The 15597-nt window shown below is 37.8% G+C and overlaps 1 protein-coding gene across 3 annotated transcripts in view; it reads left to right on the top strand.

Moving 5' to 3' along the window:
• Nucleotides 1-15597, top strand: part of LOC143885225 (2-oxoglutarate (2OG) and Fe(II)-dependent oxygenase superfamily protein) — a 32113-nt gene that overhangs the window by 9896 nt on the left and 6620 nt on the right. For all 3 annotated transcript variants that reach the window (XM_077389296.1, XM_077389295.1, XM_077389294.1), the window contains 4 exons: nucleotides 3644-3763; nucleotides 3936-3954; nucleotides 5011-5092; nucleotides 11636-12018. In XM_077389296.1, coding sequence (XP_077245411.1) covers nucleotides 3644-3763; nucleotides 3936-3954; nucleotides 5011-5092; nucleotides 11636-12018 — 604 coding nt within the window. The remainder of the gene's footprint in view (nucleotides 1-3643; nucleotides 3764-3935; nucleotides 3955-5010; nucleotides 5093-11635; nucleotides 12019-15597) is intronic.

The raw sequence follows: 15597 nt of genomic DNA, 5'->3' as shown, positions 1-15597 counted from the left end.
ATGGATGGCTGTCTTGATTATATGATGGTTTTTATGAGTATATTTGTGCTTATTCTCGCATTTCCTGAAGTTTCATCTTAAAATTCTATCACATATTTTCAATACATTCCTCAATTTTACAAGATTTTTGTATCGCCCCGGCGACTGTGTAGATATTGTCCAGTTTTAGGCCGCAGCCCTCCCCGGTTTCCGTAGAAAATGCGTCTACACAGGGAAGGTGGGGTCTACACATATAGCCCATGAACTTTCTCTCTCCGCTTTCGATGTGGGACTATTACAATCCACCGCCCTTAAAGGGCCCAGCGTCCTCGTTGGCACACCGTACTACAGGAGATACGGCTTTCATACCACAACTGTAACGACCCATTCTGACGAGTCGTTATGAGTAACTCAACCTATCAAAATTACCACAATTTTTTTTCTTTTAAAATAGACCTTAGCAACATAAACCTGTCATCCACAAATCTTATTCCAAACAAATTTTAGTCTTAACAACGGATAATTAAAACCATGAATAGTCTGAAACTAAACATAACTCAAAGTCTTAAAAACAAATAGAATGAAACTACACTAGCTCTATAGAAAAGACTTAGGGAAATCGACGGATATTGTCGCCTCCCACTTCATCAATTATTCTTCGACCCACTCTTTGGACTCAAGTTTCCTCATCTACGAACGCTCCCTCTTCCACGTTTTCTATACCTGAAGGGGAAAAATGGGTTACACAATAGTTTGTGATAGAGACAATACCAGTATTGGATACCAATCAGATTTAAATAAATGTTCAACAAAAACAAGGATAGATAATAGAAATGAATGCTGAGCAGAGTCATGCTGGAAACAGTAAATCCATAAGGAACACAAGAATTAAGTAAGGACAGTTAAAACTATAAGAATGTGATATGAATCGAGCTATATCATCATAAATCAATCTAAAATTTATTTACTATATTAATGGTTTATCATTATTGAAATATCTTTTAACCCAAGGCACTCCAGCTCCCATTAGCTTGTTATCTTTGTCCATAGATCATACCGCCTGGAGACTTATAGTCTTCATAGGATTCCAACATCAACAAGGGGGTTGCGCGACCCTCCCAAGTTGTAATTTTATTGATTTATCTTTTCTTATTATCCGGGGATGGCTTTACGGCCAACCATCACCCTTCCCCATTTACGTCTTCATTTCTTCTTTCTTTATTTTATTCTTTATCTTCTTAATCTTTCCATATATTTAAATGAGGGTGGTTATTGGGTTCATTTCTTATTGAGCACTATAATTTCTAAATGACATATGCTTGAACAGTTAAAACAAGTTTAACGAAAAGTAAATAACAGCAGTGCTAAGAAATAACTAACATCTAACACCATACACAAATCTCCATCACCATTGAATTCATTGAATAACCATATTAATAAGGTATAGCTATCACCTGCCTTAGCTTTTGAATGAGGCGAATGATCAGTCCCTACTAGTAAGAAAAGGGGAGCGGTTCTGAAGTCAAATCAATAAGTGCAATAGAGTCAATTTATTTCGGTCTAGGCTGTTTTAAACATTCACACATTTTTCTTTAGCAGGTGTAGCCCTTGACTTTGGGGTCAACAGGGTAATTGCATGATACAACTGCTGCCCTGATTTGGCATGCGATTGTACCCACAAAAGCACAAGTTGCAACCCTGTTTGCTGGTTAATAACCACACATATACATAAGGGCACAATAAAACATCCTATGTGCTGACCCAAACAAACCAGTGATTGATTAGGCAATTTATTTGCCATATATAGGTACATAAGGACATCTATATATATATATATATATATATATATATATATATATATATATATATGTGTGTGTGTGTGTGTGTGTGTGTGTGTGTGTGGTGTTAGGTGTTAGTTATTTCCTAGTACCGCTGTTATTTACTTTTCGTTAAACTTGTTTTAACTGTTCAAATATATGTCATTTAGAAATTGTAGTGCTCAATAAGAAATTAACTCAATAACCACCCTCATTTAAGTATATAGAAAGATTAAGAAGATAAATAATAAAATAAAGAAAGAAGAAATGAAGACGTAAATGGGGAAGGGTGATGGGAGGCCGTAGAGCCTTCCTCGGATAATAAGAAAAGATAAATCAATAAAAATACAACTTGGGAGGGTCGCGCAACCCCCTTGTTGATGTTGGAATCCTATAAAGACTATAAGTCTCTAAGCGGTAATATCTATCGGAAACCGTCTCCATGGAACGGACCGTGTGGGCAAAGACAACAAACTAATAGGAGCTGTAGTGTCTTGGGTTAAAAGTATTTCAATAATGATAAACCAGAAATGTAGTAAATAAATTTTAAATTGATTTATGTTCATATAACTCGATTCCTTTCCCATTCTTATAGTTTTAATTGTCCTTGATTCTTGTGTGCCTTATGGATTTACTGTTTCCATCATGACTCTACTCAGCATTCATTTCTATTATTTACCCTTGTTTTTGTTGATTGTAACCTATACACATTTATTTAAATCTGTTGTATTGATTGGTATCCAATACTGGTATTGTCTCTATCACAAATTGCTGTGTAACCAATTTCCCCCCTCCAGGTATGGAGAACATGGAAGAGGGAGTGTTTGTAGATGAGGAAACTTGAATCCAAAAGTGGGTCGAAGAATAATTGATGAAGTGGGAAGCGACGATATTCGTCGATTTCCCCGAGTCTTTTCTTTAGAGCTAGTGAACTTTCGTTCGATTTGTTTTTAGGACTTTGAGTTATGTTGAATTTCAGACTATTCATGGTTTTAATTATTCGTTGTTAAGACTAAATTTGTTTGAAATAAGATTTGTGGATGACAGGTTTATGGTGCTAAGTTCTGTTTTAAAAGAAAAAAAATTATGGTAATTTTGAAGGTTGATTTGCTCGTAGCGACCCGTCAGATTGGGTCGTTACAATTTCCACCATAATTTCCATCCGAAACCGAAACGTTTCCGTTTCCATGGTGACCAAAATTAAAATTTAAAACCTTGCTTTCTACGATTAGGTGAGGACTTCAGCATCAATTGTCTGTGAGAATGTGTGCTGCAGCAGCAAAACCAGGATTGTGTCAACCGCCTCATTCAAAAATATGCTGCCACTGCTGGCATGAAAAGTTCTTTCGTCCACTTGCCATGTATTTTCTACTCACATCAGAATTGAGCTTAGGTCCATCCTGGCGTGCACAAATATTCCCTTGAGCTCTGGTTGATTTACCTACTTAATCTCTTTGCAAAGAGCATGAGCACTTTTTGATCCACTGAACATATGTAACGGTGTGATTGATGTGGCGGAAGTCTGAAAGATAATAAGGAAAATTCATTATGGGGTAACTTGGTAACTATACATTGAGAAAGGGAAGATAAGTCTCTTCACTACTAACACAAGTAATGTGCTATATTCGTCTGTTTGCATGTGAGATTCCATGCGTTGCGATGAGGTTTTAGTTGCAATTGTGAAAATTGAAGGGCTTAGCAATCAAACTAACTTGAAATCTTATCAACATTGTCATAACAATGAGCTTTCTGGCCTGACCATGAATCTCTTGATTTTAGACATCAGCTTCCTTCTAAATTAACCTTTTGTTTTCCCTAAAGGCACTGTCATATGTTGTCTGTAACAGGTTTCATCAAGTGGATAGTGATGATTTGACCATTGCAATAAACTTCTGGTGGGAGTCCAACACAATGTCTAGCATGTTAGAACACATGGATGCGTATTATTTGCGCATAATATTACGGAGGTTTCTGAATCTGTGGCTCTTTTTTTTTCCTTTAGAATGCTTTTTACGCAATGTCTAGTGACTTTGCATATTTTTCTCTGTCAACATCATGTGTTTCTCTAACTTCTCTGGTTTGTTTTCCTTTTCTGTTCCATGTTTGAATTTCCCGTCAAATCATTGATCCATTGAAAAGATTGGTAGAGAAGGAAATGGTATGTACCCTCTCAATCAGAGCTGTCATTTACGGTAGATAAGATAATGTTGACTACTTTTTAAGAAATTCGTTGGAACTGTTTCTTTTATATTAGCTAATTTGAAGCTGTATAAAATGCCCAATTTTCATAACTCAGTTGGTCCATTTCGTATCTCTTCTAAGTAGGGGTGTAATTCGGGCCGGGTTGGGTCAGGTTGTGGCCACGCTAGACCAACCCGAGGATCCAAAACCTCAACCCTAATGTGACCCAAACTGAGCCTCGGGCTAGGGAGGGTCAACCCTAACCCAACCATGGCCTTTAAATCTCTCAACCCTAGCCCCACTAGATTTTCCAAATCGGGTTGGGTTATGCCGGGTTGGCAGGTTGGTCCAGGGCAAAAACAGAAAAAAATACAAAAAATAAGATTTGGAAATCATGGTAAATTAGGGGGGACGTGGTCGGATCAGGTTTCCCAAGGCCTCAACCCTAACCAACCCAAAATTAAATTGGGTTGGCTTTTCCTAACCCTAACCCAACCCAACTGAGCCGAAATCAGGTCGAACCCGTCTGATTCGGGCTGAGCCTGACCCAACTTGCACCCCCACATCCAAGGGTGTGAAACTTTTTGTTTAGCCTCATTGAGCCAAACTTGCACCCTTTGCTTACTTCACTATTTTTTGAAGATTATGAAAGACAGTTTAGTTTGTAAAAAAAATGCCTAGTCTTTTCTTGAGTCATATTTCCCCAATTGATGACCAACCTATAAGTAAATATACTGCCACTGCCAGCAGTTCCCTGCGGATACAATTCTGATATAAACCGAATTTTCCAAATTCTTGTAAATTTACCGTGAACCTACCAAGTGTAAATATCTTCTGAACTACAATAGACAGCAACTTTACCATAGGTGGTTTCTGGCTTCATGTTTTCTTTTTATAGGAGATTCCATGATGCTTTATATGTTGATTTGTCAGGCTTCCTTCTTGATATTGTTAATTATAGATAAGATTCTTGCATCGGAAGGAGATTTTTTGAAATATGTAGGGGTTTCTTCTTCCTTTGAAAATAGGACAGAACCAAATGTTACACTGGACTGCAGTGGATGATAGGAAAGCTGGAGAAGATAGGGATGAGCAGCCAAACAATGAAGTAGCAGGTTAGTTTTCGTGGTGTGCATATTTTGAAGTGCATTATTCACATGGGAGAGTTGCCATATCTTTTTTGTAGGGTTTTAAATGTCAGTTTTAGTATGCATGTCGATTGTTGTGGAAATGAAAATATGTTGGTTATTGTTGGATATTTCGGTGGAAATATTGTAAATTTATAAAGACCACCCTTCGATCTTTCTTATTGACCTTTATAAAAATCTAAATTTTTGGCTTGTAGTGTTCAAATTAATGGTCAAGACCACCCTTTCGATCTTCCTTATTGACTTTTATAAAAATCTAAATTTTTGGCTTATAGTGTTCAAATTAATGGTCAAGATCATCGATCCATCTTGGATCGATATCGAATCTTGAATTTGGACCTTTATCTTCCCTCGATTACCTTAGATCGGATGATCTATGGATCAAGGGTTCTTATTTAAAGAAATTAGAACTTTAAAATGATAAATAACTTTCCTTGAAAAAAAAAATTTCACGAATAATAGCAAAGTTTGGAAAAAATAAGGCGAATTGGTGGAAATTGGGAAGTAGCCCACGTTTTCCCATGAAGGGGGAAATGTGCGCACGTTTCCCCAAGTTGGGTGGGTCCACCTATTTATCTTAAATATTTAAAGAGATCTCTCAAAAATCTTAATGAATATATTAAGGGCTAATAAAAGCGTAAAATATACTTAATAAGGAAAGAAAGATATGCAAGTCAAAAGGATAAGCATAGAAAGAGATAAAATAGGATCGAAATTAACTAAATTAGGGAAAATAGCAAGATTTTCCCCCTTTCTTGAAAACCGTGCGCACAACTCTTCCTCTTGAGTTGTGCACAACTTTCTTGTGGACCACTTGCATACTATTTTGAAAATAAAAAACCTAAACAAGTTACCTATATTATGGGTTTCTAATTAGCAACAAATAAGGAAGTAACACCTAAGAAAGAGAATAATAAAAGAAACAAACCACAAAAATCAAAGACCTAGCAAAGTGACCACGTTTTTCCAGGGAAAAACGTGCGCACAAAATCTTCTCTCCCTCCCGTGCTTGTAGAATAGTTGAGAAAAAGAGAGAAAGAGGAAAAAAAAGAAAGAGGAAGAGAAGAGAAAAAAGAGAGCGATCTAACCGTTCCAACTTCGATCCACTTCAAGTAAGTGCCCTATTTTCATAACCTAAAGAATTCTAAGAAATTTAAAATAAAGGATCATAGGGTTGTACCCATTGATCAAAATCTAGAACTTTAGGGTTATCTTTCAAAAAAAAAACATCTGAAAATTTTGGATTGGATTATACAAGTGAGTATTGTGTAAACAAATCTGGAATTTTGTGGATTTACGGCTATATGTGTCATATAAATAAAAATAATATGATATTAATATTAAATCTGAAATTTGTTTAAATCAACTCTCATACATATAAATATGAGTATTAAATCTGAAATTTCAAGTACCAATTTAATTTAAATAGGTCCATATTTTGATAAGATCTATCAAATGTACACACACACACACACACACACAGATAATTTTGGACTAACTTTTATATCTATAAGAATTGGTATTAAATCTGGAATTTAATGTTAGTTGAATATATAGGGAGATATAGTTTGATCTTCGTGGAGAAAACAACATTTAAACTTAATAAGCGTATATATATATATATATATATATATATATATATATATATATATATATATATATGAGGAAAATGAGTGTGCGGTCGACCGCATATAAGGTTATCTGCGGTCGAGGGCCCAAACACATGGGTCCCACATTTTTTGTGGTGATCAAAACCATTCATTTGCAAGGCCCCATCATAGATAGGGTGTGCACAAAAAATCAGCTCCATTGGATCATCCTAACGCCTCCAAAAGTGAAGGGCAAAAATGGGCAGATTTGTGGCAAACGATGTCTGTCCATTTTGCCCTCCACTTTTGGATGGGTTAGGATGATCCTATGGAGCTGATTTTTTGTACACACCCTATCTATGTAAGGGCCTTGCAAATAAATGCTTTGGATCATCCTAACAATGTGGGCCCACATGAGTTTTGGGCCCTAGACCGCACCTAAGCTTAGTGCGGTCAAGCGCACAATCTTATTCCTCTATATATATATATATATATATATATATATATATATATATATATATATATATATTATACGGTCGAGCGTACGCTAATTTCCTCTATATATATATATATATAGAGGAAATTAGCGTACGCTCGACCGTATAATCATTTTCCTCTATATATATATATATATATATATATATATATATATATATATTTTGATGACGTAGGATGTCCCCACCCCCTTCGGGAGTAGGACTAGTCCCTACGGATACACGCAACGACCCACTCACCACGTGCATTAGGTAAGTCGGGGGCGGGATTTGAATAAGCGTATGTGTGTGTGTGTGTATGAAATTTTAGTGTAACTTTTATGCTTATAAAAATTTGTATTACATCTGAAATTTTTGGGATAAGTGTTGTATGTATAAATTTTAGTATTAAATCTGAAATTTCAGCACTTTTCCCCGGGATTGTATTTATCCTACTTCAGATGATTTAGAGCTGTATGATGTACACCTCATTTCCTTGGGATTGTAGTTCAATCGGTCAGAGCACCGCCCTGTCAAGGCGGAAGCTGCGGGTTCAAGCCCCGTCAATCCCGAACTAGGATCTGATAAATCCATCAACTCATCTCTCCATTTTCTGTGAAGAGGGGGGACAAGGAGCAGGATCTAATTCCTGGCGGAGGGATCCTTATTTCTTTCGTTTTTCGTTTCGAATTTCTCATCGGAGAAATATGGGAGTTTCAATTACTTCAACTAGTATCGATTGATGGGGGAGAGACATATGTAGAGTGATCGGCAGTATCATATCACCCTATTCTGGATTCCAAGAATGGAGACCATACCGGTCTGGCTTTTTCGATGACTCCTGATCAATAGAATGGGATAGGGTACTTATATGTTTCCTAGGAGCACATACACAAATTGCATTCGTTTATTGTACGATACACAATTAACATAGTTACTTCGGCAGCGACAGAGAGTACTTTTCAAATTAAACCAACCTCCCCTTTTAGCTCCAATTTTGTGTAACCTCAATTACTAATTGAAAACCATTTTTCTATCTCATTCAAATTGCATACTGAATCTTTGATGGATGTGTCCCAGTCCAATCCAAGGAAAGAGATACTAATAAAAGATCAAACGAAGATCCGCCCCTTCTGTTCTAGAGAAGGAATTAATAATCTTTTTCTTTTTTTCTTCATATTTTTTTAAATGGGTCCCATCGAAGAAAGAACAAAATCAATAAATAAATAAAAATATATATAGTACATTTTTTGGAATATTAGATCTTTGCTACCGAGACCAATCTTTATCACACTTCTCTGTCTTCCAAGAAGATTAGATCATCACAAAACTTCGCTTAGAATTTAATTCATTCCTTTTTCCATCTCACTCCTACTGTTTGGGTCTGTGACCAATGGAACACTGATGGGGTGATACCTCATCAGATGATTGTATAAGGAAGACGATTATAGAAAAGAAAGAGTGGAAAAGTAGGATAAATTCAATGGGATTCTTGATTGGATCAGGAATCCCATTTTTTATTCGGTAGTGGAGATTGAAGTTCATGAGTTCCGATGACTTGTTTTGTCATCGTTTTAATTTCAAGTTTATGAATTACTTCATTTTAGGACTTATATTTTACTTTCAGACTAGTTAAACTTATTTGGGTTTGATTTGGAATAAGATTTTTGTTTGTGGTAGGTTTAAGAATGTTATTATTTAGTTTATCTTCTCCCTTTAAAAAAAAATTTTCATGATGGTTTTTCAGTTGTCCTTTTTGTTTGCAGCGGCTCAATTGTTTCGGGTCGTTACAAAATTCATAAAAACGTATGGAAACATATGCAAATGATGAAAATTTATTATGAAACTTTGAGATATGCTAGAATAAGCATAAATCCACCCTTTGAAACCATCTCATAAGCAAGGCAACCCTCCATGTTGGCTTGACAACATCAAACATTTAGTGATATGCGCACATGTCCACAATAGTAAGGTTCATTCTAAACCCAAAATGTATACAAGTACAAAAACGTAGAAAACATAAAAAATATTTTTTTGAATAGTAGCAAGAATATATTGATAACCAAATGGGCGACAGAGTGTCGACAATCCAATATATTGTGTCTGCAAAAATCACCAAAGTGTGGACAATCCAAGCCCCTCCAAGAGTTGGTGTTTTCGGATGGGCGGCTTGCCTTGGGAGGTCAGACAATGGACTTCTCGAGAAAAAGGAAGATGGTTATTGTCAATCGTTGTGCTTTATGTGTGGCGGCAGGAGAATCATCGAGCCATCTTCTACTACATTGTAGAGTGGCGAGGGAGATGTGGGGCAAGTTATTCAGCCGGTTCAGAATCCATTGGGTTTTTCCTGAATCAATCACGGAGACGGAGCTCTTGCAATATTGGTCTCCGGTCCCTAGTAGAAAAAAGGGAAAATCTTGTGGGATGTCTCCTCCTTAGCTTCAACCTGGGTCTTATGGAAGGAAAGAAATGCGAGAATATTTAAGAGACACGCGAGAAGCTCTGAATTTCTTTTCATTAAAGCGATAGCCCTTACCATATCATGGGTGAAATCTCTCCCAGATTTAGGATTTGTATCGGCGTATGACCTATGGGAAGGATGGAAGGAAATTTGTATGAGCACGGAAAGGAAGCAAAAGGCTGAACAAAAATGGGAACCTCCGCCTGTAGGCTATCTTAAGCTAAACTTCGATGGTTCTAGCTCAGGAAACCCGGGCCAGCCGGAATAGGAGTAGGGGTGCTTAGAAATGATCAAGGAAATGTTGTTTGGGCCTTCGCGAGTCCTATTGGGATAGCGGATGCTTCGCAAGCTGAGGTTAGAGCTGCTCATCAATGTATTAAGTTATTGGCTTCAAAGGGGGTTGATAGCGTGGTGGTAGAGGGAGATTCCTTAAACGTCACCAAATGGCTTCGAGGATCCCAAAAGAACTCGTGGAGGATTGATAGATACTTTGACGAGGTCTTCGATGGCTCTATCCTTTAAGCATGTCCAACGATCGGCAAACGAGGTGACCGACAACTTGGCTAAATTGGGGGTGTCGAAAGAAGCCTTGGCCCTTTTTTATTCTCTCCCGTCATAATCTCTCTATGTTATTGTTGCTTTTATCTTTAATGTATCTCTTTCTCTTTGTAGTTTCACCATCTTAGTCTCTTTTTTATTAAAAATTGGCGATCATTCAAAAAAAAAAAAAAACCCAAAGGGGCAACAAAGACTGTCAACCCAAAAGATACAAGAGGATTAAAGACAACCAAGGATACAGGAAAAACATATAAGAAAGGCTCCACATCAAGGAGGCAAAAAGTCAAACCACTACAACACCTGTCTGTCTACTCCTTCCCTGGCTAACCGATCTGCCTTACTATTTGTCGTTCTTCTTATTAAAGTATAAAAGATAAATAACGCCTTTCTCCAACAGCTTAAGCTTTTGGAGAAGTTGGTAAGTTAACATTGTATCATAGCCAAAGGTCTCGAGTTCAAACCTCCCGGATAGCAAAAATCCACATGCGATAGTCAGCCCAAAGTGGGACCACATGTGCCACGTGTTTGCCAAGTGGGCCAGACGTGTGGGCGAGTGTTAAAGTATAAGAGATGAATAATGCCTTTCTCCAACAGCTTAAGCTTTTGAAGAGGTTGGTAAGTTGACACTTCTAACATGGGAAAAAGTAACAGATGATTCCTCGATGTTGTCCATGATCTCATCAAAGAACGAGCGAACCTCCAAGGCGGGACCAAAGCTCCCCGAAGCCATCGGATAGTATTAAGAGAATCTCCCTCCACTATTACTCTATCTAGAGTTTCCTTATCCAACCGAAGAATGCCTTGGTGAACGGCTCTAACCTCGGATTCACTAGCATAAGCTAATCCGATAGGACGTGAGAACGCCCAAATAACATCTCCCCTTTGGTCCCTAAGGACACCTCCCATACCACCTGGACCTGGATTGCCAATTCTGGAACCATCAAAATTCAATTTCAACAGCCCAACCCAAGCGCCCGGGGCTGCCAAACTTGAACAATATAGGGGGCCGGAGATCAACACAGAGATCAACACAGACAAATCTTTTGCCAGCCTTTCCATAATTCAAAAGCCGAAACAAAACGGAATAAAGAGACATTTCACCCAAGCTATAGTCAAGGAAACATAAAATATATGAATCTTTATTTAGCATCTGAAACTTTTAGGGAAAGAAATGCCTTTGTCATGAAAATTGATTCTTCAAAGCAGAATATGCCTGTGACTTCTGAAAATATGTACTTCTATGCTCAGATAACAATTACATTTATCTTCACTCATCAATTTACAGGGTTTACAGTCAAATAAAATTTTCGAGTTTTTTTGCATTTTTCAACAACTGTGCATATCTGTTCTGATTATTAGGCATAATTCTCTGTTGGTAAATCAGCCTGCTAGCAATGCTGAATTACTATATCTTAATTATTTCTATCAGGCTCTCATGAACCTTACTCCGATGATCTGGCGTGCGGCGACTTTTCAAAAGTGAAGAACCAAAGGCATGGTATATTGCCGAACCAGCTAGAACCTCTTGCACTCCAGGCTCTTCATGAACTGGTTTCTTTAGTTAATGACAATATCAATGATGCTGGTCAAAGTCAACCAGATCAGTTTGATGCTGGTCAAAGTCAACCAGAGCAGTTTGATGCTTGTCAAAGTCAACCAGAGCAGGTTACCTCCATGAACGGTTCAGTGGTGAAACACGAAAAAAAGCAGGCTATGAAAGCCAAGACATTTTTTTTGGAAGATGATCCAGTTGCTAACATACTTTGGAACCTTAAGCCTCTTATGCTTCAAAATGTCTTGCTTACAATGGTGGTAGGTCCATATTCTCCTTTCATATCTTTGTATTATTAAACATTAGTTTACATGTTTAAGTATGGAAGGTGATTTAACTGTGTGGAACCTAGACATGCCATTCATTATGTAACATTTTTTTGGCTAAACTGTAAATTAGGCAACTTTTCTTATACTCTTGGTGTCAATGTAAGCGGCTTATGCTTCAAATGTCTTGCTCATCATGGTGCTAGATTCAAACTCTCCTTTAATGAGTATCCCATGTATAATTGGACCTGATTTTACTTATCCAGTAGGCAAGGTAATTTATTTTTCAGAACCTATACATTGACTATAATTACGTAACAGTTTTAGGTTAAAACATTCCCGGTGTTAATTTAATCTCCCCTGATATCTATTTGTAGAAAAAAACACAAAAACTCTCTTTTATTTAAGCTGTCTTGTTGGATCCCTTCTTAAACAAATCATTCAACTGCCTAATAACCTAAATTTATGGGGTTAGTAATTTTCGTTTTAGCCCTAACAATTTTCTTTTGTAACCTGTACTGCTACAGAGATATTTGTTTTGTGTAACGACCATCATTTTTAATCCAAATTACTATTATTATTGTTATTATTATCATCATCATTATTATGATTATAATTATTATGGTTGTTAGTATTACCTTAATATTGATAAAGGTACCCCATTCGAATAACGTGTAGGGCCACTAAATTCTAGTCAATCTAAACCCCAAACAAATTAATCTAGGGCCTAAATGTAATAATACATAAAGGAGAGGATAATTATTGAAGTTGTTAGAAAATCAAATTTCCACCCAAAATTGGGATGGGCACGCACACTCCCAACTTGGGAGGGTGCGCATGCATGGGTGGGCCCCACTTAAAGGTTTTAAATAATTTTAATTTATTTCTAACTTTAAAAGGGGTGTTTTTAAAACACATAGGGATACTTACCTTAGTGGTAGAGTTTAATTAGAAAGCAACTACTAAAAACCCTAAATCGAGTAGCAAAGGAAAGGAAGAATATATATATAGGGAAAAGTGAGTATGAGTGGCCCCTCATATAGACCTGGCAAAGAGTGACCCGGCCTGCCCGTAATTTCCGGGTCCGGGTCCACTATATGTGACCCGTTTCTAAGATGGCCCGAGGGTCAACCCGGCCCGTAAAAACTGGGCTGGTCCGGGTGGACCCACTGGTGCTCGTAAAAATGTCATATAGAGTCGGGTTTTTTTCTTTTTGGGGCGTAATTTCCTTTGTGAAATTTTTCTCTACCGTTTCTACTCAGAAAAGAAAAGGGTAAGGTTGGGTTTTTTTTACTTTTTCTCTTGTCGAGAAAAGAATCCCATTTCTTTCGACTTTCGAGCGACAGAGGGTTTCAAACCATAGCAACGTTTCTCCACCCACCATCTTCTCCGATGACCCTACACCGTTTCTCCGGCTACGCAAGAACGTTTCTCTGGCGACTAAGATAACATCCTCCCTCCCTCCTCTCTCTCCTCCCCTTTCTTTTTTTTTCTTTTTTTCTTTCCAATTTTTAGATTTGTCTGTTAGATCTATTTGTTTTGTTTCACAATCGTGTTTTAGACCTGAAAAATTGATGAAATTTAGGGTTTTTAGATCATATATAGCATGTGATTGATGAGGTTTTTGGATTTTTATCAACTTTTCTCATCTTGATGTTGATTTGTTTGATGGATTTTGATTTCATTTTTGTTTAGATTTGTGTTTAGATCTATAGAATTAGGTCTTCAAATCAATTTCCTTTGATTAGGGACAATTTGTGTTTAGATATGTAGATTAGGGCAAAAAACAGCAAAAAGAAAAAAAACAGCAAAAAGTTTTTTAAGAAAAAACCGGGTGACCCGCGGGTCGACCCGTCCCGTGCGGGCCGGGTGGGGGTCCAAGATTCATGACCCATAAATTTTACGGGTCATTTTTTACCCGGCCCATGCGGGCCGGACCTGTACGGGTCGGGTCAAACCCAGCCCGGCCCACGCGTTTGCCAGGTATACCCTCATATAATCTTATATGAGGTGATGGCTAGAAAGACGGTGGTGGGCCCACATTTTTGGGGTGATCACCATTCATTTGATAGGCCCTAACATAGATAGGGTGTGCCCAAAAAATCAGCTCCATAGGATCATCCCAACCCTTCGAACTGGGGAGGTGAAAATGGGCAGTTATAAATTATGGATTAGCATACTCCTTGCTAATAACCTACTTTCATACAAACCCAAAGAACCCATACTATTTTCATACTCCTTGCCTTTGTTCTTTAAGTCCTTTTCATACTCCTTGCCAGCTATGGGTTTTTTCTAAGTTCTGGATTAGCATAGTATGCAGCAAAGAACCCATAGCTGTAAATCCCAGTTATAGCGGTAAATCCTGGTTTAGCATATGGATCTGTACTTCAATATCTGTCCAAGTAGTCATATGGACTTTTTTTAAACTAAGGTGAAGAATGTTAGGGAGAAGAGATGGAGGGATTTCATATGGAACTGGTTGGGGTGTTCACTAGGTGACATCTAGTTATAAGGAGGAAACAGTTAGGGCTGATGTGTTTGCGGTTAATGGTTGTTTGTGCAAAACAAAACACCAGTACCTGGAATGTACTTTGAAAGGTGGTTAATTTTAATGAGTAGACCTGAAGTATGTTTTCTTTTTAGTGATTAATTTTGATTAATGTTTCTAGGTTAGATATCCGGTTTACTTGTTGAGTTTCTGCTTTTTACTTAATGGATTTGTTGGGGCTATCCATTGTTGAGGTCGACGCAAATGGGTTAATTGCGATTGATGATACATTGTCGCAAGCTGGTGGGTTATGTGTAGTTGATGGGAGTAGATTAGTGTTGGTTGATGAGGAATGTCAGGAGGCTTTATTTGGAGTTGGTAATGATGAGGGCTGTAGTGGTGGTTTGGAGACACCTATTAAGGATGATTGTGGAAGCATAGGAGCTAACAAACCGTTTGAAGGGAAGCTTTTTGATAACTATGATGCTGCATACGATTTCTATAATTTTTATGCTTTGGCTACAGGTTTTGGAATACGGAAATGCAGGACCAATAAGTCGATGAAGATAGGGGAAGCTATACGGAAGAGTTATGTTTATGATAGAAGGATGGAAAAACGAGAATGACGAGAGACAGATTGATAAGGAAGTGAAGAGGTGTCGGACTGTAAGAGGGGTATGAAGCAAACATGGAGATCAAGTTGACAAGAGATGAGAAGTGGGAAGTGAGAAGTTTTGTTGAGGGAGAGGGAGAGAGTGGGTTTTGATCATCCAGAAACAGAGAGAGAGAGAGAGAGAGAGAGAGAGAGAGAGAGAGAGAGAGAGAGAGATGGAGAGAGGCATACCTGCTCTTGATTTGCAGGGGACCCGAACAAAAGAGGAGAGGAAGATGACGGCGTTTTTTGGAAGCTTGAGGGAAGGATGTCTTAAAACGGAAGCAAAAATCGAGAAAATACTGATGCTTATTTTTTCTTTGATTCTCTGAATTAGAATACCACCCCTCTAGGCGGGTATCGATTAGCGCCCAATATTCCCTTCTTTTTTCCGCTCGGAGTCGAGCGCGGTCTCTCATTCTATTACACAAAT

Source organism: Tasmannia lanceolata, unplaced genomic scaffold (genome assembly GCF_043159265.1).
Source record: "Tasmannia lanceolata isolate RefF3 unplaced genomic scaffold, GAP_Taslan_0.1 ptg000008l, whole genome shotgun sequence".
In the NCBI taxonomy this organism is placed as follows: domain Eukaryota; kingdom Viridiplantae; phylum Streptophyta; class Magnoliopsida; order Canellales; family Winteraceae; genus Tasmannia; species Tasmannia lanceolata.
The sequence above is the reverse complement of the archived record's forward strand: the minus strand, read 5'-3'. Positions and strand labels throughout refer to the sequence as shown.